At 39.2% G+C, this 27,448-nt stretch overlaps 2 protein-coding genes across 3 annotated transcripts; one reads left to right on the top strand and one right to left on the bottom strand.

Annotated features, from left to right (window-relative positions):
• Positions 1-453: 453 nt before the first annotated feature.
• mea1 (male-enhanced antigen 1) lies at positions 454-4,638 on the bottom strand. The gene is given in 6 exon segments (XM_051395738.1): positions 454-1,171; positions 1,233-1,434; positions 1,537-1,645; positions 1,721-1,939; positions 1,941-2,072; positions 4,512-4,638. Coding segments are annotated over 4 exon segments (630 nt in total). The 5' UTR covers positions 2,061-2,072; positions 4,512-4,638; the 3' UTR covers positions 454-1,171; positions 1,233-1,252.
• Positions 4,639-15,918: 11,280 nt separating this feature from the next.
• On the top strand, positions 15,919-25,795 carry lrrc73 (leucine rich repeat containing 73). 2 transcript variants are annotated; one of them, XM_051395736.1, is made up of 7 exons: positions 15,919-16,018; positions 18,529-18,850; positions 18,930-19,090; positions 20,877-20,999; positions 21,502-21,602; positions 24,120-24,366; positions 25,471-25,795. In XM_051395736.1, exons 2-7 carry the CDS (start codon positions 18,579-18,581, stop codon positions 25,539-25,541), a joined length of 975 nt encoding a protein of 324 aa, XP_051251696.1. In that variant the 5' UTR covers positions 15,919-16,018; positions 18,529-18,578; the 3' UTR covers positions 25,542-25,795. The 2 variants fall into 2 exon arrangements, with proteins under 2 accessions (XP_051251696.1, XP_051251697.1); XM_051395737.1 differs by having other exon boundaries at positions 15,929-16,018; positions 18,539-18,850.
• Positions 25,796-27,448: the final 1,653 nt, after the last annotated feature.

Below are 27,448 nucleotides of genomic sequence, written 5' to 3'. Positions count from 1 at the left end.
AAAAAGCAAATCAATAATCATTTATTTATCACCACGACGACCGCTACAGTCGACGCAGATAACGTAAATCAATAATCATTTATTTATCACCACGACGACGCTATCGCAGCTATGGACCAAACAAGCTAGCTTAGCCAGCTAGCATTTAACGTGTCTGCCGTCAGCGAGCTAACGAGCATTGATTAGTTTTATTGATCGCCACCCAACCTCTGTTCGCTAACATCAGTTAGTAACTGTTGGTTGGCTCTTTAGACGACGAAGACGACGAAGACGAGCTTTACTTCATTATTATTATATTATTATCCAACCTCTGCTTGTTAGCTCATGTTAGCTAGTAAGCTAACAAACAACCCGACGTTCGGACATTAGCAGAACCGATAGCAGGCTAGGCTAGCTCAGCTAGCTGCGTCTGTTTGACTGAATCAGCACAAATAAAACTAATCAATAATCTAATCAGTGTTAATCTAAAGGTTCAGCCTCTCGAGTTTATTCATAACAAACATCTGGACAAAGACACAAATGAGCTTCAATCAATGACATATTGATTACATATTGATTACATATTGATTACATATTGATTACATATTGGTACCAGAGTAAATCAGAGACAAAGCAAGGTTCAATGACTCACGTTAAACTCAACTTTCAGTTGTGATTCTCTCTGATGTTCACTTATAGTCACCTTCATTAATACCTGACCCTCTGTCAGTGTCCCTGAAGTGGTCGTGGTGCGTTCAGGGTCCATTGATGGTGGTTGTGATGTGTTTAGAGTCACCTGATGTAAGTAGTGGTCGTGGTGCATTCAGGGTCAGCTAGTGTTGAAGCTGTGGTGGTGTATTCAGGGTCCGTTCATGTTGTTGGGCTGTGGTGCGTTCAGGGTCCGTAGATGTGGTTGGGCTGTGGTGCGTTCAGGGTCCGTTCATGTGGTTGGGCTGTGGTGCGTTCAGGGTCCGTTCATGTTGTTGGGCTGTGGTGCGTTCAGGGTCCGTAGATGTGGTTGGGCTGTGGTGCGTTCAGGGTCCGTGGTGCGTTCAGGGTCCGTGGTGCGTTCAGGGTCCGTAGATGTGGTTGGGCTGTGGTGCGTTCAGGGTCCGTGGTGCGTTCAGGGTCCGTGGTGCGTTCAGGGTCCGTAGATGTGGTTGGGCTGTGGTGCGTTCAGGGTCCGTGGTGCTCAGGGTCCGCGTTAGGGTCCGTAGATGTGGTGGGCTGTGGTGGTTCAGGGTCCGTGGTGCGTTCAGGGTCCGTGGTGCGTTCAGGGTCCGTTGAGGTTGCTCCTGCGGGGGAGGCGCAGGGCGGCGGCGCTCTGCCGGCTCTGCAGGGTGTTCTCCACCATGTCCTTCCACTGGTCGTCTGAGATCTCTCTGGCCCACGACGGCACACCGAGAGACGGCAACGCCACGGCGGCCATCGTCCTCTTCACCAGCTCCACGTGGTCTGCAGGGAGACAGGAAGTGAGGTCAGTGGACAGGAAGTGAGGTCAGTGGATCAGAACCAGGGGCCAGCAGGGGCCCATAAGGGGCCCGTAAGGGGTCTGACCTGCGTCCATGGGGATGGAGGCTCGGCTCCTCACGGCCGCCGCCCCCTCAGAGTCCTCGTCCTCGTCACTGTCGGGGGGCGGAGCTTCAGGAAGGTGCAGACCCATCACCTGCAGAGAGAGACCAGAACTCTTGAGACCACTGAGGGTCCTACTGAGGGTCTGTGGGGGGGGGGCAGGACTCACCTCTATCCGATGCTGGACCTGCTGCAGCTGCTCCGTGTGGGAGGGGGCCTCCTCCTCCCCCCTCTCCTCCCCCTCCTCCCCCCGGTCCTCGCCGCCGTTGACCCCGTCAGGGTCCTGGTTCAGAGGTTGGTAATAATACCCTCCACTGTTCCCCTCTTCCTCCTCCTCCTCCTCCTCCTCCTCTCCATCCAGCTCCATCTCCCCCCCCCCCCCCCCCACCCTCTCCCCCACTCCACGCCGGCAGCAGCGCTCCGTCTGCGGGACGCTCATCCTCCCCCAGCTCGTCCTCAGAGTTCGGTAAGACTCTCTCCGGTCCCATCGCAGAGCTCCACACTTCCATCCACAGACCACCCTGGGGGGGTGAGACAGGAGGGGGGGTGAGACAGGAGGTGGGGTGAGACAGGAGGGGGGGTGAGACAGGAGGGGGGTTAAAAGTAGGGATGCACCGATGCACATTTTTTCACTTCCGATCCGATCCCGATACCTGAATTTGGATATCTGCCGATGCCGATACTATTCCGATACCAGAGCTCTGTTTGCTTTAATATTATTATTCATCATTATTGTTGACTTTATATGAGGCTGAAATAAACTCCTCTCAACAGGCAGTATGATCTGTACGTATGTATGCATGTATGTCCCAAAAGGAAACTTGAGGTAAGTATAAGGTCAGAAAAGGAAGTCAGAAAAACAGGAAATCCTATTAACAGGAAAAATCCCATTCTGAAAACAAATATACAACTGTAAGGGTTTCAAACTGATTGTCATGTCAATATTTGTTAAATTCCCAAAATGTCAAATATTTGAAATATAAGAAACACAGGATAATGTTACTGCTTCAAATGTTCATATATAGCCCTGTATCGTATAACAACTGTAATACTACTCTAACAATCAAGTGGTGGTTCTCATTTTGACCCAATAATCCTCGTGCTCTTTTGTGTGGTGCTTTTTTAAATGTTTGATTGTGTTCGTAGTGTTGTACGACGCGAGGGAGCTTCCTCCTCTCTGAATCACGGCTTTGCTAGCTGGCTGCAAACTGCTGAATGGATTTCCTGAGCGGGGGCGTGTCTCATTACTCTGTGTCTCATTGAGCCGCGCCTCCGTTCAGGAAATCCATCCCACAGTTTGCAGCCAGCAGACCGGCAGGAATCACCTGTGGAGTCAGTCAGCAGACAACGTTAACGCAGACGGGGATCATGGACATCGGATATCTGCGCAGGTTGGATCGGGAAAATCCGATCTGTGAATTACACTGGTATCGATCCCGATACCGATACTGGATCGGATCGGCCCCAGCCCTCGGTAAAAGTGATTAAAAAATAAATCTCATTGCCAACACCAGAGGAACCAGAGGAACCAGAAGAACCAGAACAAAACAAGGAACCAAGGAACAGAAAACAAAACAAAAACCAGAGGAACTAGAGGAACCAGAAGAACCAGAGGAACCAGAGGAACTAGAAGAACCAGAGGAACCAGAAGAACCAGAGGAACTAGAGGAACCAGAAGAACCAGAAGAACCAGAGGAACCAGAGGAACTAGAAGAACCAGAGGAACCAGAGAACTAGAGGAACCAGAAGAACCAGAGGAACCAGAAGAACCAGAGGAACTAGAGGAACCAGAAGAACCAGAGGAACCAGAAGAACCAGAAGAACCAGAGGAACTAGAAGAACCAGAGGAACCAGAAGAACCAGAGAACCAGAGGAACTAGAAGAACCAGAGAACCAGAAAACCAAGGAACCAGAAAACCAGAAGAACCAAGGAACCAAAAACCAGAAAACCAAGGAACTAGAAAACCAGAGGAACCAAGGAACCAGAAGAACTAAAAACCAGAAGAACCAGAAAACTAAGAACCAGAAAACCAGGAAACCAGGAAACCAGAGGAACCAGAAAACCAGAAAACCAAGGAACCAGAAAACCAGGAAACCAAAAACCAGAAAACCAGGAAACCAAGAACCAGAAGAACCAGAAGAACCAGAGGAACTAGAAGAACCAGAGGAACCAGAGGAACCAGGAGAACTAGAGGAACTAGAAGAACCAGAAGAACCAGAAGAACTAGAGGAACTAGAGGAACCAGAAGAACCAGGAGAACCAGGAGAACCAGGAGAACCAGAGGAAATATGACTCAAATTTCTCTTATAGAAGTTCTGCTGCAGCTTTAGAGAACCTCAGAGAGACTGTGAGCAGCAGAGTAATCAGAGTAATCAGAGTAATCAGCTGTTAGAGGGCCAGCTGCTGACGTAGGCCAGCTGCTGACGTAGGCCAGGTGCTGACGTAGGCCAGGTGTGACGTGGCCCAGGTGTGACGTAGACCCAGAATTTAAACACGTGCAGTTTTTACAGTGTTTACTAACACAGATTGTTATTGTTATTATTCTCACTCTTGTTTACACAACAACAACAACAAATCTTTAAATGTTTATGAACTGTAAACTAATAACTATTGATAATAACGCTGATCGATTAGAGCTGATTGATCGGGTCCATTCAATATGAAACGATCGATAGAACAATGAGACGATGAACTGCAGCTCACGTTGTTGTTGTTGTTGTTGTTGTTGTTGTTGTTAGTGATGAACCTTTCAGCCTCTGGGAGGAAACCGTCAGCAGCTAGCAGCTAACAGCTAACAGCTAACAGCTAACGGAGCTAACAGCTGTTTGTTATCGATCAGTAAACTCTTCTTCTACTCCTCCAAGTTGGTTTGTGTCCGGAATAAGAAGAAGAACAAACTGTCCGGTGAGGTGTGTTTGATTATTATTATTATTATTATTATTATTATTATTATTATTACCTGTGTTAGCCGCTGTTAGCCGCTGTTAGCCGCTGTTAGCGGCCCCTGTTGATCACACACTTCCGGGTACGTCACCACGCCGCAACACAACTGACGCCGGTCTTCTTCTTCTTCTTCTTCTTCTTCTTCTTCTTCTTCTTCTTGACATCGTCCACCAAACAGACCCAGGAGCAGCGCCATCCGCACACAGCTTCTGTGGAAACGGCAGAAAGAGGAGGAGAAGAAGACTGTTGTGGTCTGATTGAAGCTGCAGAGAAAGAAAGAAAGAAAGAAAGAAAAAAGGAAGGAAAGAAAGAAAGAAAGAAAGAAAGAAGAAAGAAGGAAAGAAAGAAAGAAAGAAGGAAAGAAAAAAGGAAGGAAAGAAGGAAAGAAAGAAAGAAAGAAAGAAAGAAAGAAAGAAAGAAAGAAAGAAAGAAAGGAAAGAAAGAAAGAAGAAGAAAGAAAAAAGGAAGGAAAGAAAGAAAGAAGGAAAGAAAAAAGGAAGGAAAGAAGGAAAGAAAGAAAGAAAGAACGAAGGAAAGAAAGAATGGAAGAAAGAATGAAAGAAGGAAAGAAAGAAAGAAGGAAAGAAAGAAAGAAAGAAAGAAAGAAAGAGAAAGAAAGAAAGAAAGAAAGAAAGAAAGAAAGAAAGAAAGAAAGAAAGAAAGAAAGAAAGAAGGAAAGAAAGAAGGAAAGAAGGAAAGAAAGAAGGAAAGAAAGAAAGAAGGAAAGAAAAAAGGAAGGAAAGAAGGAAAGAAAGAAAGAAAGAACGAAGGAAAGAAAGAATGGAAGAAAGAATGAAAGAAGGAAAGAAAGAAGGAAAGAAGGAAAGAAAGAAAGAAAGAAAGAAAGAAAGAAAGAAAGAAAGAAGGAAAGAAAGAAGGAAAGAAAGAAGGAAAGAAAGAAGGAAAGAAAGAAAGAAGGAAAGAAAAAAGGAAGGAAAAAAGGAAAGAAAGAAAGAAAGAAGGAAAGAAAGAAAGAAAGAAAGAAAGAAAGAAAGAAGGAAAGAAAAAAGGAAGGAAAAAAGGAAAGAAAGAAAGAAAGAAGGAAAGAAAGAAGGAAGGAAAGAAGGAAAGAAAGAAAGAAAGAAAGAAAGAAAGAAAGAAAGAAAGAAAGAAAGAAAGAAAGAAAGAAAGAAAGAAAGAAAGAAGGAAAGAAAGAAAGAAAGAAGGAAAGAAGGAAAGAAAGAAAGAAAGAAAGAAAGAAGGAAAGAAAGAAAGAAAAAGAAAGAAAGAAAGAAAGAAGGAAAGAAAGAATGAAAGAAAGAAAGAAAGAAGGAAAGAATGAAAGAAAAAAGGAAGGAAAGAAGGAAAGAAAGAAAGAAAGAAGGAAAGAAAGAATGAAGGAAAGAAAGAAGGAAAGAAAGAATGAAAGAAAGAAAGAAAGAAAAAAGAAAGAAAAAAAAAAGAAGGAAAGAAAAAAGAAAGAAAAAGAAAAAGGAAAGAAAGAAAGAAAGAAAGAAAGAATGAAAGAAAGAAAGAAAGAAGGAAAGAAGGAAAGAAAAAAGGAAGGAAAGAAGGAAAGAAAGAAAGAAAGAAAGAAAGAAAGAAAGAAAGAAGGAAAGAAGGCTCATTCAGCAGGAACCCTGTCATCATTGATGGAAGAGAGGAACGTCCAGAGATACTTGATCGATCCCCGATGGCCACTTCACCCACTGGTGCAGCTCCACACCCTTCACTCAGCAGATGATCATTATGTTCTGTGAGCTCTGTGTGAGTGCACATACTGTAACTGGTGGTGAAGTGTGCTGAACATCTCTAGACTGCAGACAGTATGACTGTGGCTCATTACTACAGTGAGGAGGGACAAAGATTCTTTTTCCTTTTCTCCTGTTAATGACCTTTTCTATAATTTAAGAGCTGAATAAATGAAGCCACTTTCTACTGATATTATCTACCTCGTGGAGATTGTTTGACACTGGATTATATAGTATTGCTGTTCTACTTTATTAAGGGATAGAGACTGTTCCCTATATTCTTCTAGTACTTAAGACTTTTTACCTTTTATAGAACTTGTTCCTAGTACTTCTTTGTGACATTGTCTTTTTCTGTTTTTTCTCTTAACGCCAGGGGGCTAAGACAGAATGTCAAACGAAAATCTTTATTTCTGTTTTTCAAAGCAGCAAAAAACTGATTTTTCTTTTTTTCAAGAGAAGCATTCAGTTAAGAACGATGCACAATTATGGAAAGCACAGTGGGGTAATGATATTTGGTTATCACATGGCTCAGAAAGAGCAGCAGGTGCTGCTATTTTGAAGAACTCCTTTAACGGGGAAATTTTACATTCTGAAAGTAATCCTAAAGGTAATTTCTTTATCTTGATTATTAATATCAATGATACTGTAATTTTATTAGTTAACTTGTATGGGTACAATTCGAAGGGTGAAAACGATATATTGCTTGATGTGTTAGAATCTCGCTTCTTACATTGGCTTTCTTAATATCCAAACGGAATGATAGTGATGGGGGGGGGGACTTTAATATTGCTCTGGATGGTCTTCAAGATAGGTGGCCTCCGCGATCCAATTATTATATGGCCTCCAATTTCATATAATTTATGCATAAATTCAACTTAATTGATATATGGAGAGAAAAAAACCCTGGTGTGAGTTCATATACTTGGAGCAATAAAACATATACTAGCTTATCACGCATAGACTTTTGGTTGATTTCTAACTGTTTTGATAGTAGTATTATCTGTCAATATCCTCACTACTCCTTTAACAGACCACAAAGCAATTTCAATACAAATCTCTCTAAATCCTAATATTCACCATAGAAGTTCATATTGGAAACTGAACAGCTCTATTCTAAAACATGACACTGTGTCTAAAACTGTCCAATCATTAATTGAACACTTTTGGCAAAAGTCTTTATTAGAAAATAATTTTTGTAGTACTTGGGAACTTTTAAAATTTGAATTATCAAAATTCTTGAGAGCATATGGAAGTTCGATTGCTAAGGCCAGAAAAGCTGAAGAAGAAACTCTAACCTCAGAAATAATATCAATAACGCAAAAAACTAATGTAAATTTAACTGAAAATAATTCTCAACATTTAATTAGGTTGCAAAACAAATTAGATGACATTTAAAGATTGAAGGCTGAGGGGGCCTTTGTGAGAAGTAGAAGAAGGTGGCTAGAGGAATGGGAGCGGAATACTGCTTACTTTTTTATGCTAAAAATAACACAATACAAAAATGAAATATTAATGGAGACATTACAGATGACCCTCATAAAATAGCTAAATATTGTTCAGATTTTTATACCAAATTATATGAATCAAAATACTGTGAAGAATCTACCTGTCAATTTTTAGGGTCTCTTACAGAAACGAAGTCAATTGATATTGACTTAAAAGAATCTTGTGACAAACCACTAACACTACAGGAAGTTATATTGGCTATTGACACCTCAAGCTTAATAAATCTCCAGGCACAGATGGTATTACTTCTGAATTTTATAAAACATTTTCCAAACAGCTTGCACCTTTCCTCTTAGGTCTTTTCTCAGAATGTTTAAGCAATGAATCCCTTCCTCCTACCTTAACCCAAGGCCTTATATCTCTAATACCAAAACCAAAGAAAGACATACTCCTCATTGACAACTGGCGCCCAATTTGTTTACTTAATAATGATTACAAATTATTTGCATTGATATTTGCTAAAAGAATTAAACTTGTTTTAGACTACAAAATTGATGAAACTCAATCTGGCTTCATGAGAAATAGACATATTTCCAACAATGTCAGATTAGTACTTGATTTAATTGATTATTCAGATTTAAGCCTTGAGGAAAGTTTCATTCTTTTTTTAGATTTTTACAAGGCTTTCAATACAATCGAACACAAATTCATATTCCATGCCCTAGAAAAATTTGGTTTTGGTTCATACTTCAGCCGTGCCATCAAAACAATGTATACAAATGGAAACTGCTCAATCAAATTGCATGCTGGTACTTCTCCTCGTTTCTTCCTCAAACGCGGGGTCAAGCAGGGATGCCCTATATCTCCTTACCTTTTTCTCCTATGTACGCAGCTACTCACCGACTCTATAAAGCTTAGTCCATTAAAAGGTATCTCAATGGCGGGCAACGAAGTTATCATCAGCCAACTGGCTGATGATACGACCTTATTCTTAAAAGATAGCTCTCAGATACCTTTAGCCATTGACTTGATAAGTACTTTCTCTATTGCTTCTTTGCTTGAATGTAAAGAAATGTGAATTGCTTGCTCTTAAATTTTGTAATACCCCTTTTATATGTTATATACCTATAAAAGACTCTATTACTTACTTAGGTATTGTCATTACTAAAGATAAGGAAGCCAGATGCGAATTAAACTTTAACTTAATTATTGATAAAACCCAGAAAAATTGAATCAATGGCTACAGAGAGATTTGTCATTGAGAGGCTGAATTTTGCAAACCAAAGCTGAGGGACTATCCCGTCTTAAATAATTCAATTCAATTTTATTTGTATAGTGCCAATTCATAACAGAAGTTATCTCAGGACACTTTTCAAATAGAGCAGGTCTAGACCGAACTCTTTAACATTAATTACAGAGACCCAACAGTACCACCATGAGCAAGCACTTGGCGACAAGGGCAAGGAAAAACTGCCTGTTAAAAGGCAGAAACCTAGGACAGATCCTCCGGCTCTAGGTGGGTGGTCGTCTGTCTCGACCAGTTGGGGTGAGAGAGAGAGAGAGACAGACAGACAGACAGACAGACAGACAGACAGACAGACGCACAGCAACAACAGTATTGGCAATGGCAATCTAGCAGGACCATGGCAGGAGGCTCCACCAGGATCGATAAAAACCTGCGAGACGAGAAAGCACAAGAACTCCGGGGAAGAAGTGAAGTTAGTAACATGCATTAATGGGACATGAATGAGTGAAGAAAGAGAGAGGAAGAGAGGAGCTCAGTGCATCATGGGAAATCCCCCGATAGTCTAGGCCTATAGCAGCATAACTAAGGGATGGTTCAGGACTCACCTGATCCAGCCCTAACTATAAGCTTTATCAAAGAGGAATGTCTTAAGCCTACTCTTGAATGTGGTGAGGGTGTCTGCCTCCCGAACCACAACTGGAAGCTGGTTCCACAGGAGAGGAGCTTGGTAACTGAAGGCTCTGGCTCCTGTTCCACTTTTAGAGTCTATAGGAACCACAAGTAGCCCAGCATTCAGAGAACGTAGTGTTCTAGAGGGGTAATAGGGTACTATGAGCTCTTTAAGATATGAAGGGGCCTGACCATGAAGAGCTTTATAGGTGAGGAGGAGGATTTTAAATTCTATTCTACATTTTACAGGGAGCCAGTGCAGAGAAGCTAGTACAGGAGAGATGTGATCTCTTTTTCTAGTTCCTGTCAGTACTCGTGCTGCAGCGTTCTGAATTAATTGGAGCGTTTTAATCGACTTATTGGGGCAACCTGATAATAAAGAGTTGCAGTAATCCAGCCTTGAAGTAACAAATGCATGGATTAGTTTTTCTGCATCTGTCTGTGATAGGATGTGTCTAATTTTTGTAATATTACGTAAATGAAAGAAGGCAGTCCTGGAGGTCTGCTTCATGTGGGAGTTAAATGACAAATCCTGATCAAAGATAACTCCAAGATTCCTGACAGTGGTGCTAGAGGCCAAGGTAATGCCATCTAGAGTAACTATATCTTTAGACAATGAGTCTCTAAGGTTTTTGGGGCCAAGAACAAGAATTTTGTTTTTTTCTGAGTTTAACATCAGAAAATTGCAGCTCATCCAGGATTTTATGTCCTTAAGACATGTTTGTAATTTAGATAATTGATTAATTTCATCGGGCTTGATTGATAGATATAACTGCGTATCATCTGCATAACAGTGAAAGTTAATGGAGTGATTCCTAATAATGTTGCCTAAAGGGAGCATATATAAAGTAAATAGTATTGGTCCAAGTACAGAACCTTGTGGAACTCCATGACTAACTGTAGTATTTATTGAAGATTCATCGTTAACATGTACAAACTGCGAGCGATCTGATAAATATGACTTAAACCAGCTTAGTGCGGTTCCTTTAATGCCAATTTGATGCTCAAGTCTCTGTAAAAGAATATTATGGTCAATGGTGTCAAATGCAGCACTAAGATCTAATAATACAAGTCCAGAGACAAGTCCATTGTCAGAAGCAGTCAGAAGGTCATTATTAACTTTAACTAGAGCTGTCTCTGTGCTGTGATGAACTCTTAATCCTGACTGAAAATCCTCAAATAAACTATTGTTATGTAGAAAGTCACACAACTCTTTGGCGACTACTTTCTCCAGAATCTCAGAGAGGAAGGGGAGGTTAGAAATCGGTCTATAGTTGGCTAAAACCCCTGGGTCAAGAGTGGGCTTTTTAAGAAGGGGTTTAATTACAGCTACTTTAAAGGACTGTGGTACATATCCTGATAATAAAGAAAGATTAATCATATCCAGTAAAGAAGTGCCAATTAAGGGAACAACTTCTTTAAGCAGCCTAGTTGGGATCGGGTCTAATAGACAGGTTGATGGCTTCGATGAAGAAATGATTGAAGTTAACTGATGAAGATCGATAGCAGAAAAACAGTCTAAATATATATCTAAGTTTACATTGACAGAAGTCCCTGAACTTGGAGAGCCACTGATAACTGTTGATGGCAGTTGGTGATTAATTTTCTCTCTAATAGTAATAATTTTATTATAGAAGAAGCTCATGAAGTCATTGCTACTTAAGGTTATGGGGATATGTGGCTCAATAGAGCTGTGACTCTCTGTCAGCCTGGCTACAGTGCTGAAGAGGAAGGGTAAATATGCTGTTTATCTCTTGATGTTAATAAAAAGGGCTGGATCAGGTGAGTCCTGAACCATCCCTTAGTTATGCTGCTATAGGCCTAGACTATCGGGGGATTTCCCATGGTGCACTGAGCTACTCTCTTCCTCTCTCTTTCTGCACTCATTCATGTCCCTTTAATGCATGTTACTAACTCCACTTCTTCCCCGGAGTTCTTGTGCTTTCTCGTCTCGCAGGTTCTCATGGATCCTGGTGGAGCCTCCTGCCATGGTCCTGCTTGACTGCCATTGCCAATACTGTTGTTGCTGTGCACCTGTCTGTCTGTCTGTCGCTCTCTCTCTCTCTCTCTCTCTCTCTCTCTCTCTCTCTCTCTCTCTCTCTCTCTCTCTCACCCCAACTGGTCGAGACAGACGACCACCCACCTAGAGCCGGAGGATCTGTCCTAGGTTTCTGCCTTTTAACAGGCAGTTTTTCCTTGCCCTTGTCGCCAAGTGCTTGCTCATGGTGGTACTGTTGGGTCTCTGTAATTAATGTTAAAGAGTTCGGTCTAGACCTGCTCTATTTGAAAAGTGTCCTGAGATAACTTCTGTTATGAATTGGCGCTATACAAATAAAATTGAATTGAATTGAATTAAAAAGGTCTCAAAAAACATTGATAAGATGCTATTTAACTTTGTATGGCGAAACAAAAACCATTACATTAAAAAATCAGTAATAATGAATTCATATGATAAGGGTGGTCTTAACTTTTTAGACTTTCACACTTTGAATAATACATTCAAAATTAATTGGCTAAAACAATTCATCAAGAACCGCTCTTCAATTTGGAACTTCATACCAAACTTTATTTTCTCTAAATTAGGAGGCCTAAATTTCCTTTTATTTTGTAATTATAATATTGAAAAAATCCCCTTGAAACTATCCAACTTTCACAAACAGATGCTTCTTTCCTGGTCATTAATCTATAAACACAATTTTTCCCCGCATAGATACTACATATGGAACAATAAAGACATTATATATAGAAACAAATCCTTATTTTACCCCTATTGGTTTATTCACAATATACTCTTAGTTCTTCAGTTATTTAACTCAAACAGATCATTACTTACATATCAGGAATTTATCCTAAAATGTAGAATCCCTATTCCTATTAGCGAATTTAATATTGTTATAAATGCGATTCCTCCTGGAGTAACTATGTTATTTAAAAGTACATTAGGACAAAATCCATCATTATTGCCCTTTGATCCAACCAAACTTGAAATCGGCCAAATTAGTTTCTCCTCAACACGCAATAGTAACCGTAATATACGCTCTTTATTTCAGAAAGAAGTCGTATCAACTCCATATGTAATAACTTATTGGAACAACTTTATTAATAACCTTAACTGGAAAAAGATCTCTACCTGCTAGATATATAATTAATAATAAGGTAAAAGAAGTATCTTTTAAAATAATTCACAGAATTTACCCATCTAAAGTTTTTTTTACAACAATTTAAAAAAGATATAGATTTAAACTGCTCTTTCTGTGTAGGACACCCTGAAGATGTTTTTCATTTATTTTGGTCTTGCCCTTTCTCAACCAAATTATGGGAAGATATTTGCAACCTGATTTCTTTTTTCGATTGAACCTCATTTTTCCCTGTGCTTTGAACATATATTGTTTGGCTTCACTAACAATCTTTCTGCAAAAGAAAAACAATACTATATCCTCAATCTTATTATACAGTTAGCCAAATGGCATATTCATAAATGCTGTTACACTAATCAAAAACCTCTCTTTCTTATCTTTGAAAATGAAGCCAAACAATATATTAAATCTATAAAAAAATCCATCAACATGAAAACTATTAAAACTTTGAATTTATGTACACTTTACAATGTTTTTGTATGAAAGCTTGCCTCTGTTTTGTTGTAACCCTCGGCGGCGTTTTGTTGATGTATTGATTTGTATTGCACCATGTTGGCTTAATAAAGTTTCTGAAAAAAAAAAAAAAAATAATAATAATTCTTCTTCTTCTTCCTGTTTGACTGTGGTTGGCATCCGGAGCTCCGGAAGTAGACTATATTATAATAAATATAATGATTATAATTATTATAATAATAATAAATATAATAATAATAATAAATATGATAATAATAAATAAAATGATGATAATAATAATAATAAATATAATAATAATAATAAATATAATGATAATAATAAATGCATTCATAAATATATTAATAATAACAATAATAAATATAATAATAATAATAAATATAATAATAATAATAAATATAATGATAATAATAATGATAAATATAATGATAAAATAATAAATATAATGATAATAAATGTAATAATAATAAATATAATAATAATAAATACATTAATAAATATATTAATAATAACAATAAAAATACAATAATAATAATAATAATAATAATAAATATAATGATAGTAATAATAAATATATTGATGCTAATAATAAATATAATGATGATAATAAATATAATAATAATAATAAATATAATTATAATAATAATAAATACAATGATGCTAATAACAAATATAATTATGATAATAAATATAATAATGATAATAATAAATATAACGATCATAATAAATATAAATATAATAATAAATATAATAATAATAATAATAGTCACACACACACACACACACACACACAAATACCTGTACTCTGTTACATTACCATCATATCTGGAATAAATGCTCTTAAAAAAACAAAAAAATTGTATGTTAACAAATAATAAATAAGTGACATCACAGTATAAATAATAAACAACACGCGACAAGATGAAACGTTTCAATATAAAGAATATAAATATTATGTCAGAAAATGTCTTCTAATATTTTGATTAACATTAATATATTCATTCATTTAATTGATCCATTTTGATCAGATCGTCAGATGAAATTATTTGTTCCCTTTAAATGTACAAAATTAATTTATAAGATTGAATGAATTAGTTTTTATATGAGGAGAATAGTCAATAAACACAGCCATCAGGAGGATCAATCAAATATGTCTTTATATTAACATTATAAAGAATATAATCCAATCCAATCCAACTTTGTTAAGCACTCTAAAACAACCAAAGATGACCAAGTGCTGTACAGGAGAGTAAATAAGACATCATAAATTAAAGACATAACAGCTCACATGAGGCCAAAATTACATATAAAATACAGCAATGAAATGAAAAGACATAAAACATAATAATAAAAATAATAGCCACGCAATAAAAAGCAATCAAAATAAGAAATTAAATCAAGTAAATACAGTTGATATCTTACTAGGTGTCAAAGGCCACAGAGAAGAGATGGGTTTTAAAACCAGACAGAGGCCTGCGTAGTTTAATGAGCAGAGTAATGATCAAATAAATAACTGAACAACAAAATAATATAAAAATAAAAAGCGGCCAGATTAAAATTCTTTAAATATTTATAATTATCATTTTATTTGAGTATTTTAAATATTTTTAATGTTTCAGCTCAATTAAGGGAACGTTAAGCGTGTGCTCTTATTTTGAAAATCATGGCCGGAAGTTGCATGAGGTCATTTGTTGGCGTTATCAGGACGGTCACGAGCTGATCAATCAATGAACAGAAGCTCCCGATCAGTGATCAATAATAACAACAATGTGTCATTGATGATGTTTAAATAAAAAGAATCCGGTGACGACACAGAGCACGAGACCAGAATGAGGATCAGTGGGGTGTGACGTAACAACTGTAAAGATCGTCTCTAGGAGGTGAGGAGTCACTCCGATCAATCAATCAATCAATAAAGGAAATTCATTGTTTTATCAGAATAAATTAACTGAATGTTGTTTAAAATCCAATGTTTATTGTTTATTTGTTGTTTTTATCATTTGTGACACATTTAAAACATTTTCTATTGAGCTGCGGAATAAATATTCTAAATAAATATTCTAAATAAACATTCTTAATAATATTCTAAATAAATATTCTAAATAAATATTTTTAATAATATTCTAAATAAATAGTATAAATAAATATTCTAAATAAACATTCTTAATAATATTATAAATAAATACTATAAATAACTAATATTATTTATAATATAAAGTGATATATTATGTATAATATTATTATAAATAAATATTATAAATCATATTATAAATATGATAAATAAATAATATATCACTTAATAGTACAAATTATATTTATTTAAAATAATATTATAAATACATATAATAAAACTTTATTCTTTTAAATTTCAGTTGAACGTAATAAACATGTTAAAATACAATAATTATATTTAATATAAATCAGATGATGATAAACTGAAAACGTGTCACTGTATAGGAGTGTTGTTGTTGTTGTTGTTGTTGTTGTTGCTGTTGTTGTTCACTAGCTCCAGGAACCGGATCAGAGTGAGACCTCCTGCTGTCGGTCCTCTCTCTGGTTCTCATGGTAACGGTCACCTGCAGAAACACACCGGGACTCACGGAGCTCCACCGACCGACACACCGACCGCTGCCCGGCTCCAGGACACCGAACCCCCGCCGCGCTCTGCTCCGCCAACCCTCCTCTCTGCCGCAGATCAATACCCGATCAATCGATACCGGGATCGATCGACTGATGTCCGCCACGGTGGGTCAGAACCGGCGCGTGGCCTGCTGCGGGATCAGAGGCACCGGAGCGGCGGATGATGACATCAGCGTGTGAGAGTCCCGATCGTCCGCGCGTGAGCTGATCGATCATCTATCAGGTTCATTGATCTCTTTATTGCTGCGCCAATCAGAGCCCCATGATTGATCAGTTGATTAGAATGATCAGCTGATAGTGATTAGTTACGTTTGTTGTCTCTTTAGAGCTGAACCCCCCAATGAGTGATCAATACTCTCCGATCACTTATCGATACAGCTTTCTATTGATCTTTATATACGATTGATCTTCATTATTATTATATATAAATATATTATGTCTATATTTATATTATAGTCATTTTCATTTTCAGACTCTGGGGGATGAAGTTATTGATTAGTTATTAGTTGTTTCATTATTGATCATTATTGACTTTAACTTTCTGATCATACAACGATCAGATTATTTCACTGGACAACAGCAGCTTTACAGGACTGAATTAATTATTAATCAGTGATTATTCATTACGAATCAGTGATTATCAATTATTAATATATGATCATTATGAATCAATGATTATTAATTATTAATCTATGACCATTATTAATCAGTGATTAATAATTATGAATCAGTGATTATTAATTATTAATCTATGATTATTAATTATTTATGAATGATTATTCATTATTAATCAATGATTATTCATTATTAATCAAGGATGATTAATTATTAATCTATGATCATTCATTATTAATCAGTGATGATTAATTATTAATCTATGATCATTCATTATTAATCAGTGATGATTAATTATTAATCTATGATCATTCATTCTTAATCAGTGATTATTCATTATTAATCTATTATCATTCATTATTAATCAATGATTATTCATTATTAATCAGTGATTATTCATTATTAATCTATTATCATTCATTATTAATCAATGATTATTCATTATTAATCAGTGATTATTCATTATTAATCTATTATCATTCATTATTAATCAATGATTATTCATTATTAATCAATGATTATTCATTATTAATCAGTGATTATTCATTATTAATCTATTATCATTCATTATTAATCAATGATTATTCATTATTAATCAGTGATTATTAATTATTAATCTATGATCATTCATTCTTAATCAGTGATTATTCATTATTAATCTATTATCATTCATTATTAATCAATGATTATTCATTATTAATCAGTGATTATTCATTATTAATCTATTATTATCATTCATTATTAATCTATTATCATTCATTATTAATCAATGATTATTCATTATTAATCAGTGATTGATCTCTCTGTCAGGTGTTTCTGGATCAGGTTTGGTCCTGATGAGACTCTTTAGACCTGCTTCCTGTTTACAGATGATGTAACACGTCGGGTTGTACTGAGCATGTGCAGAAGCTCGCTGATGTTTATTAAACGTTTATTTCTGTTTCTCTATCAAACGCAGAGCGAGACAGAAACAACAACAACAACAACAACAACAACAACAGATAAATGATGCATGTGAGCCATCAGTATAAACATTAAACACAACAAACATAACACGCTAACAAACAACATGCTAACAAACAACATGCTAACAAACAACATGCTAACAAACAACGTGCTAACAAACGTGCTAACAAACAACATGCTAACAAACAAGACACTAACAAACAATGTGCTAACAAACAACATGCTAACAAACAACGTGCTAACAAACAACATGCTAACAAACAACGTGCTAACAAACAACATGCTAACAAACAACGTGCTAACAAACAACATGCTAACAAACAACGTAACAAAAACACTAACAAACAATAACAAACAACATCAACAAACAAGGACTAACAAACAAGGCACTAACAAACAACATGCTAACAAACAACGTGCTAACAAACAACATGCTAACAAACAATGTGCTAACAAACAACATGCTAACAAACAACGTGCTAACAAACAACATGCTAACAAACAACGTGCTAACAAACAAGGCGCTAGCAAACAACGTGCTAACAAACAACATGCTAACAAACAACATGCTAACAAACAACGTGCTAACAAACAACATGCTAACAAACAACGTGCTAACAAACAAGGTGCTAACAAACAACATGCTAACAAACAACGTGCTAACAAACAACGTGCTAACAAACAACATGCTAACAAACAACGTGCTAACAAACAAGGTGCTAACAAACAATGCGCTATGTTTAACCTGCAGTGTCTCTAACAGCCAGCAGGGGGCAGCTCCACTCTGATAGTATGGAGTCTTATGGAGATCAATAAGCTCAGTAAACAGTTTCCTGATGAGTTTCTGGTCTCAGTCTCTAGTTTCAGTCTTCTTCCATACAGCATGATGTTCATTTAGTAACTGATGGTCCCATTTAGAGTAAAACAGACCATAAAGCAACAAACACTACAAACACGAAGCGTTCACAGTCGGTTACGGTGCATTGTTTTATTTGTTGTACTGTAACTATGCATCATGGGATCTGTAGTTTACAGTTGAACTAGACAGGAAGTGACGTCATGGTTAAAACAACTGATGGTGACATCACGTGGCAGCAACCAATGAGAGAGTTCGGTTTGTACCTGCTTTCAGTAGAATCTTTATGTCTCCAGGTGTCTCCAGGTGTCTCCAGGTGTCTCCAGCGCTTCCAGTGGCGTCCAGGATGCTGCCGGCCTCCATTCAGATCACAGGCGAGCTGCTGTCGGCGGCCGAGGTCCAGGACATCTGTGAGAGTCTGAAGGAGGACAGTGTGCGGCTGCTGTCCGTGCGCGGCTGCCAGCTCTCCGACCGCGACTTCGGCCGCGTCTGCCGCAGCGTCGCTGAGTCGCACTCGCTGGCTCAGCTCAACCTCAACCTGGGTGTGGTCTCGAGCATCAGTCGGACCCGCCACCTGGCCGACGCCCTGAAGACCAACCGGTCCCTGCAGACCCTGTTGTAAGTCTCTCGTCTGATTGGCTGTTAAAAAACATCACAATGTGATTGGTTTGTAAGACTCTGGTCCTGCCCCCTGCAGTCTCCACGGTAGCCCGCTGTTGGACGCCGGCCTGGTGACCTTGAACTCGGCCCTGTCGACCCACCCGGCACTAGTCAGTCTGGATCTGGGAGACTGCATGCTGGGAGACGAGGCGCTGGGTCTGATCTGCGGGATGCTGCCGCCCGACGGAGCAAAGTCAGGTAACAAACACCTGGACACTCCCAGAAGGCACTGGGGCGACACCTGACCTTCTGTGTGTGTGTGTGGTTGACAATACCACAGGAACAGCCGGCACTCGCACTACCCCCCCAACACTGGCAACCACCTGACATTACCGTAGCAATCACCTGACATTACCGTAGCAACCACCATACACACCATAGCAACCACCTGACATTACCGTCGCAACCATCTGACATTACCATAGCAACTGTCTGGAACATCTTAGCATCCACCTGGTGACCGCGGTGGATCACTCACTAACTACCATGCCAACACACTACCACATGTGGACTGTTCACCAATCATAGACTCCAACAGTCGCTCCTTTCCAGGTCCAAACCATTTTGGGTGTAACATCTGAGACTGTTTCAGCTCTCAGGTGAGTCAGACCTCGGTCTCAGGTCTGACTCACTTTGTGGTTTGATTTAGAACTAATGGCAGAAGCTCATTAATTGATTTAATAAAAGGAACGTCTGCAGTTCCTCAGTAAAACTCAGAGTCTCTGAACAATCTGAATTCATTCGGGAACTCTTCACATTCAGATCAATAATATTCAATTCAATTCAATTCAATTTTATTTGTATAGCGCCAATTCATAACAGAAGTTATCTCAGGACACTTTTCAAATAGAGCAGGTCTAGACCGAACTCTTTATAACATTAATTACAGAGACCCAACAGTACCACCATGAGCAAGCACTTGGCGACAAGGGCAAGGAAAAACCGCCTGTTAAAAGGCAGAAACCTAGGACAGATCCTCCGGCTCTAGGTGGGTGGTCGTCTGTCTCGACCAGTTGGGGTGAGAGAGAGAGAGAGAGAGAGAGAGAGAGAGAGAGAGAGAGAGAGAGGCAGAGAGAGAGAGAGAGAGAGACAGACAGACAGACAGGTGCACAGCAACAACAGTATTGGCAATGGCAGTCAAGCAGGACCATGGCAGGAGGCTCCACCAGGATCCATGAGAACCTGCGAGACGAGAAATCACAAGAACTCCGGGGAAGAAGTGAAGTTAGTAACATGCATTAATGGAACATGAATGAGTGCAGAAAGAGAGAGGAAGAGAGTAGTTCAGTGCACCATGGGAAATCCCCCGATAGTCTAGGCCTATAGCAGCATAACTAAGGGATGGTTCAGGACTCACCTGATCCAGCCCTAACTATAAGCTTTATCAAAGAGGAATGTCTTAAGCCTACTCTTGAATGTGGAGAGGGTGTCTGCCTCCCGAACCACAACTGGAAGCTGGTTCCACAGGAGAGGAGCTTGGTAACTGAAGGCTCTGGCTCCTGTTCTACTTTTAGAGACTATAGGAACCACAAGTAGCCCAGCATTCAGAGAACGTAGTGTTCTAGAGGGGTAATAGGGTACTATGAGCTCTTTAAGATATGAAGGGGCCTGACCATGAAGAGCTTTATAGGTGAGGAGGAGGATTTCAAATTCTATTCTACATTTTACAGGGAGCCAGTGTAGAGAAGCTAGTACAGGAGAGATGTGATCTCTTTTTCTAGTTCCTGTCAGTACTCGTGCTGCAGCGTTCTGAATTAATTGGAGCGTTATATCAGCAGTTTATCAATATTTCAATATGGATGAATGTGTGTGGTCGGACATTGTATCAACAAGCTCCAATGGAATTGATCAGACCTCTGTTCACACCCGAAACAACAACCAATCATAGCGTTTAACTGATCACTGATCATTGATCACTGATTACTGATTACTGATCAATGGTCACCTGGAGCAGGACGTCTGACTGTGGTGTTGTTGTCTGCAGGTCTGAGGGAGCTCACTCTGAGTGCTAACCCAGGAATCAGCTCCAAAGGCTGGGCTCGGCTCGCCATCGCTGTGGCTCACAGCTCGCAGCTCCGAGTGCTGAACCTGGACTACAACCCGCTGGGTAACAGCTCCACTTCCTGGTTCTGTTAATGTCTCATATTGGAGCCGGATTCAGTCCGTTCACACACTTTATTCACTCAGACTATTTCAGTAGGTCGAGTATTTGTTGTTCAGCTAATAGATTCAGTTACTGAAGTCTCATTCACATGTGAATAAAGTCTGAACAACTTAAATTAATCTTCTTTATACAGTTTCTTCCTCTTAAGAAAATGATGATTATTATGATTTTTTTATTTTTATTATTTATAATATTACCTGTACATATATATTATATACTATATATATATATTATAAATACAATATTAACAGCTGACGTACAGTGAAGTGATTATCAAAATGATTTAATTAATTTAATTGTTTCTGCTCTAATTAAGTTTATTTGATTAACATTCAGTCTTTGTGGATCAATAAGAATGATTTTTCCATATGATGATGTATAAACTGAAGCTATTACCTGGTTGTGATGTTCTGGTTCTGGTCTGATGGTGTGGTCCTGTTTCCAGGTGATCAGATCGCGGGGATGCTGGCGGTTGCCGTGGCGTCCAGCAGAACCTTGGAGGTGTTGGACCTGGAAGGAACCGGACTGACCAACCAATCAGCACAGGTTCTCTTCTTCTGTTTCTCCGTCATTCAGCAGTTTGTCCAGCAGGAGGAGACATTGGTCTGAACATCAGCTCAACTGGTCCCAGAGACAATAACTGCTGTCAGGGAGCTGAGGGGTATTGCACAAAAGCAGGATAAGGGATTAAGCCGGGATATGTTAGTTATCCTGGCTTAATTTAGCCTCAAGTCGGTTGCATGAAAGCAGGTTAAACTTATCCCGGCCAAGTTACTATGGTGATTTATTCTCTGCAGCTAGCATGCTCCAGACCAGGCTAACAGCCAGGCTAAGATTAATCCTAGTGATTCACCTGTATTTCCACCGTCAATCCTGTGAGGAATTAATGTGTTTTACAGCATGTCCATGGTCTTTCTAAGTATGTTGCATCATTTTAATTATCCTGCATTAAAATATTACATATATATTGTAATTTCTTATTTCATTTAAATCTGTTGGCTGTTTGTAATTGCAACAGTCTTTTTATATTGATTCAAGTGGTAGTATTATTACTCAGGACAAGTGTTATATTGCTATGCTAATGAAGACTGCTTGTCAAATTGCAAAAATATGTGTTTATTGCAGTAATTGAGATTACAAAACACAGCTGATGAAGTTGCAAAGGTGTTTTCAATGAAATCTGTGACAAGGGCAATATAGTATATATATTATGGCATACTGTTTAAGAGATTAATCTTTGAATATATAAAATTAATCTTTGAATATATAGAATGAAACTTGACTGGTCAATCAAGGCACTGCTGCCATCTTGTAGAAGTGAGAATGAGTCAGTCAGGAACCTTGTGGCAGCAATACTGAGCAATGAGGACATTATTAACTCATTGACAAGTGCTTGTATGGGCCAAAATCCTCCCGATAGTACCCGTGCCCAATACCGTTCTCCTGACGAAGAAGTTCACTCCCTTTTTAATGGTGGCAGGCCAACTACAACAGGCCTCAGGCTAAATCCTGACAGAAAAAGCAAAAAAGTTTTCCAGTTTAAGAAAGTATTGTAATATTTCAACTGATGCCATTTTGTAAAACCAGCTAATTCAGAAGGCTATCACTTTGATGAAAAGGATACAACTAGGTTTTCAATTTCATTCAGTATTCTCACATTTTTATCAGTATATCCAAGAGTCATTCCATATGTCCAAAGCTTCATTTCCTAAACGGCATGCCATATATATATATATATATATATATATTATTCACTCCTGTTCCCTCTTCATAATGGCTTCCCCTTTTTTGGAGGATGTACTGGATGAGGAAGCCCTAATCCTCAGACGAGCATTTAGTCATGCAAGAGTCTTCTGGGACAGGTCAGACCCATTGGCCGTTGGAGAGAACTATCTCATTGAGAGATACAGATTCTCAGGTGATGGACTAAGATATTTATGTAGGCTGCTGGGTCCAAAAATACAGCACCAGACGGCAGGAAGCCATGCTCTCAATGTACCACAGATGGTCTGTGTTACAGTGAGATGTTCTGCAAGTGGGAGCTTCCTTTATTCTGTTGGGGATGCAGAGAACCTCAATAAAGGAACCATTTGCAGCACATATCCTGGCTTGGTGGGCCGCCCCCTGTGCCAGTTCTATGGGCTTTTTTTAACTGCTACAATCATACAGATATTCAACATGTCAGCAGACACCTAATCTATTCACCTCATTTGTTCACTGTTATCTACTTTAAAGTCACTTTCCAGCCTGCAAAATGTTCTTGTATTTAACTTTAACTTGCTGCCAGGTCCTTTTATGGCCAGATAAGTTTGTTCTTTATGAAGGATAGAAAGATAAAATAGATAAAAATAGATTAAATGACACACATTGTGGATAATTGTTTGCACTTAATCATACTTTACATTTCCTGAGTAACATGCACCTCTACTTGCCACATTTAAAGCAAAGTGTACAACAGTTGATTAGTGGACTTAAAGTAACTCCTTTAGTCCTTTAATTGGAGCCTAATTATGACAGTTCCAGTGAAGCACTGTTTATTAATTGTACAGTTTTGGACTACTTAAGCATTAAGCCGGTCCGCTATTGTCTGCCAGGCTTTCTCTCTTTCTTTAATTATGGCATTGGTATTGCCTTTGTTTCTTATATCTTCCACCTCTTCATAGAACTCCATCAGGAGCTGTTGTTCAGCGGCCGTGAAATATGAAGCGCGACTCTTATCCATGTTCCCATCGGTGATTCTGTGAGCGATCGCGAGGTCTATTTCAGTATGCCGTGAACACGCACTTATCCCGACTATCTACACCTGGCTTAACATAGCCGCACCTTTTAATCCTGGCTCGGCAAACGTGCAACCGATTAAGCCAGGATGCGCCGAGCAGGCTAAGTCAAGCCGCGCTTGCTCAATTATCCTGGATTTCTTTATCCTACTTTTGTGCAATACCCCACTGGTTTCAGCTGGTTCTTTGTTTACGAACAAACATTAACAAACACATTTAATAATTAATATTTATTAAAGTACAGTTAGTTCAAGCTGTTTGTATAAATAAAGTTTTTGGTGTCCAGGTCTTCTTGGACATGGTGGAAAACTACCCGACCAGTCTGCGGATTCTGGTCCTGGCGGAGAACGACATCAGTCCGGAGTTGCAGCAGCAGATCTGCGACCTGCTGTCTGAAGGGGAGGAGGACGACGACAAAGAGGCCCCGCCCCTCTACCCCGGCCATGCCTCCAGCAGCGCCCTGTTGCCAATCAGAGACAAGTACCAGCCAATCAGAGACAAGTACCAGCCCCCCACCTGGCTCCCCCACAGCAGTAAGGGCTGACCCCCCCCCCCGAGCTCTCTGTCCCACTTTACTCTCCATACTGGTCCAACAAAGACTGCACAAAACCCGTACAGAACTAGTGTTTACCAGTTATCATACAGGTTCCACGGGTCCAGTTCATCATATTGGTTTTACTGGTGAAAGATCACATTCCTACTAGTAACTAATGCTGCGTTCACGTTATCCTGGTTCTGTCCCAGTTGGACCAGTATCGGACTGTTCTGTCCCAGTTGGACCAGAATCAGATTGTTCTGTCCCAGCTGGACCAGCATTAGATTGTTCTGTCCCAGTTGGACCAGTATCGGACTGATCTGTCCCAGTTGGACCAATATCGGACTGTTCTGTCCCAGTTGGACCAGTAAGATTGTTCTGTCCCAGTTGGACCAGCATCAGACTGATTCTCTCCCAGTTGATCACACTGGTTCTGTCCCAGTTGGACCAGAATCGGACTGTTCTGTCCCATTTAGGCCAGTGTCAGACTGGTTCTGTGGTGTTAGGTGTCCTCAGTGACAGTAGCAGGTTCTGTATTCTGTGTAGAGGTCTAAGTGTGATCCTGGTTTAACTGTTTTTTATCTAATCCCAGTTTATAAAGAACTTTCTGTTCTGTCGTCCCTGATAATCAATAATCAATAATCAGACGAATATACTTATTGAAGATCTGCTCTTCTTCTGTGGTTTCTCTGTGACACTGAATGAAAACAGGTAATGCTTCAAATGTGTCGTCAATAGAAATCATGTCTATATTTGATCATTTTTCAATCAGTTTTTATATTGATTTCCAGAGACTGACAGTTTTCTTAGCTTAGCATAAAGACTGGAAACAGGGGGAACAGCTAGCCTGGCTCTGTCTAAAGCTGATCTTGTTGTTTTATGGAGTTACTTTGACTGTTTGAACTCTTAAAATTTAAAACCATTAAAAGTTGAACACCAATCTCCCTGCTGGTGGATTTTTTTACTAACTAAGTGAAACCGATGGCTGGAAGGAAATCAATCTAACAACTGATTAATAATTTGAAAAATGATCACCAGGATGTGAAGACGTCCTTTAAATCTGGTGTGAAGACTCTAAACGTGTCGTTCTTTAACCCCACAGACTCCGGCCCCCAGATGGTCTTGCTGACATCAGGTCTAGGTGAGAGCCTATTGGCTGAGACTGAGATGTGACCCCTCCCACAAACACACCCACTTTCTGTTTTCACTTTGTTCTGTTGAGTTTGGTTTGATTCTCTGCACTGCACCTCTCAGATCACTTGATAGCTAGCAGCCAATCACGTGCTCTGCATGGTTTGACGTAGCACCTGTACATAGACGACAACACGAAACCTTAAGTGACTTTTAGATAGGTGTTTGTTCAGCAGGTGTGTTTCTGATGAATGTCTGATGTCACAATAATAAAACTGTTTACAGCTTCGTAATAACCAATGACTTGGAGTCATCATTCGCTGTCCACCAGCGAGCTAGCACTGCTAATAAGGTTAGCTAAAGCACAATATAAAAGTGGGGGAGGAGCAAAGTGTTTCAAAGATTTGTCATCCTTCGGTGCTGAATGTATAAAGTAATTATATAAAAAATATATTAAATGTTATGATCTGCCGATATGCAGATGATACTCAAATCTATATTTCTGTTTCTCCAGATGAGTCAGACCAGATATTTGGGCGTCTGGGACTATAGATCGAAAGTTCATATACAGCTTCAGCCATTCATTCAAATTGTTCCTTGATACCTCTCAGACAATATTTACAATATAAACATTTATGTGTTGAATCGACACATTCTCCCTGTCAACTGTGGCGGCTGTGGCTCGGAGGTAGAGCCGGTCAGAAGGTTGTTGGTTCAATCCCTGGCTCCTCGCGTCCAATGTTGAACTGTCCTTGACCAAAATACTGAACCCCAAACTGCTCCTGATGCTGCACATCGGCGGATGAATGTAAATGAATGAGTTACTTTCTGTTCGATGGGCTTGTGAAAGGGTGAATGTGGCTGTAAAGTGCTTTGAGTATTCTGCACAGGGCAACAATAAATAGGTAACATCAAAATAAATCTTGGTTGTTTGGTTATGTTACCCACCTGATTAACTTAAACACATGACTAAAACAAGGCAGATGACCACCCACCTAGAGCCAGGGTCTGTCCGAAGTTTCTGTCTCTTAAAAGGAAGTTTTTCCTTGCCACTGTCTCCAAGGTCTTGCTCATGGTGGTACTGTTGGGTCTCTGTAAATAATATTATAAGGAGTTTGGTCTAGACCTGCTCTATTTGAACAGTGTCCTGAGATAACTTCTGTTATGAATTGGCACTATTCAAATAAAATTGAATTGAATTGAATAAAAACGTACTTCACGGCCCAGTCAAAATAAAGCTAAAAAACCCCAAATAAAAAAAAAACACATTCACAAATATGTTGGCGAGCATTAAACCAGAGTGAACGTGCTGCTTTAATAAAAAGGTAGGAAGATGGAATATTAAATATTATCAGCAGAGTCAGGGATTCTGAAATACCTTGCAAACAGAGTTGTGACCTGCAAGTTAAATGAAGAAAGGAAATTAAACTGAAATGTTGTTCTTTTGTCTGTAATAAAACACTGTTGATTTATTCAGGACAAATATAACCTGCTGACTCTGCAACTGTCAATCATTCTCCATCTGAACAGAAGTGTGGAAGTGGCTCCATGATCAGATTCCACCCTCCTTCCTGATGAAGCTCACTGTGGTTTCAGGTTATTCTCGGCTCTTGCACTGCCTGTAGTGATCCAGTGTCAGGTGGCAAGTCGGGATGAGGCGGCGGTTTGGCAGTTTAATGACTGTCGACCCAGAGGAAATGAATGATGACAGAGGAGAAATAACAGAGTCATAGTTTTTAATTTAACTTCCATAAGTCCGAGTTAATTCATGCTAAAAGTTCCATGTGTCAGATTGTGAAGCATTTCCTGTATACCTTCCCCAACTTCCTCTGCTGCCTGTGGACGGATTTCTACAGTGCCAACAGTGGGCAACACTAGCTAACGTTAGCTTATAAATGGAGTCCGCTAACGTCTACAAATGACCGACACCCACCACAACACAGAGTCCA

This window comes from Dicentrarchus labrax, unplaced genomic scaffold (genome assembly GCF_905237075.1).
Source record: "Dicentrarchus labrax unplaced genomic scaffold, dlabrax2021, whole genome shotgun sequence".
Lineage (NCBI taxonomy): Eukaryota > Metazoa > Chordata > Actinopteri > Moronidae > Dicentrarchus > Dicentrarchus labrax.
The sequence above is the reverse complement of the archived record's forward strand: the minus strand, read 5'-3'. Positions and strand labels throughout refer to the sequence as shown.

What these genes read in the sequence shown, in the direction of transcription:
- lrrc73 (XM_051395736.1), top strand. Translation starts at nt 18,579, where the DNA reads ATGCTGCCGGCCTCCATTCAGATCACAGGCGAGCTGCTGTCGGCGGCC. An exon ending in GCCCGACGGAGCAAAGTCAG is followed by an intron (nt 19,091 to 20,876) that starts GTAACAAACACC and finishes TGTTGTCTGCAG; the next exon opens with GTCTGAGGGAGCTCACTCTG. An exon ending in CCTGGACTACAACCCGCTGG is followed by an intron (nt 21,000 to 21,501) that starts GTAACAGCTCCA and finishes TCCTGTTTCCAG; the next exon opens with GTGATCAGATCGCGGGGATG.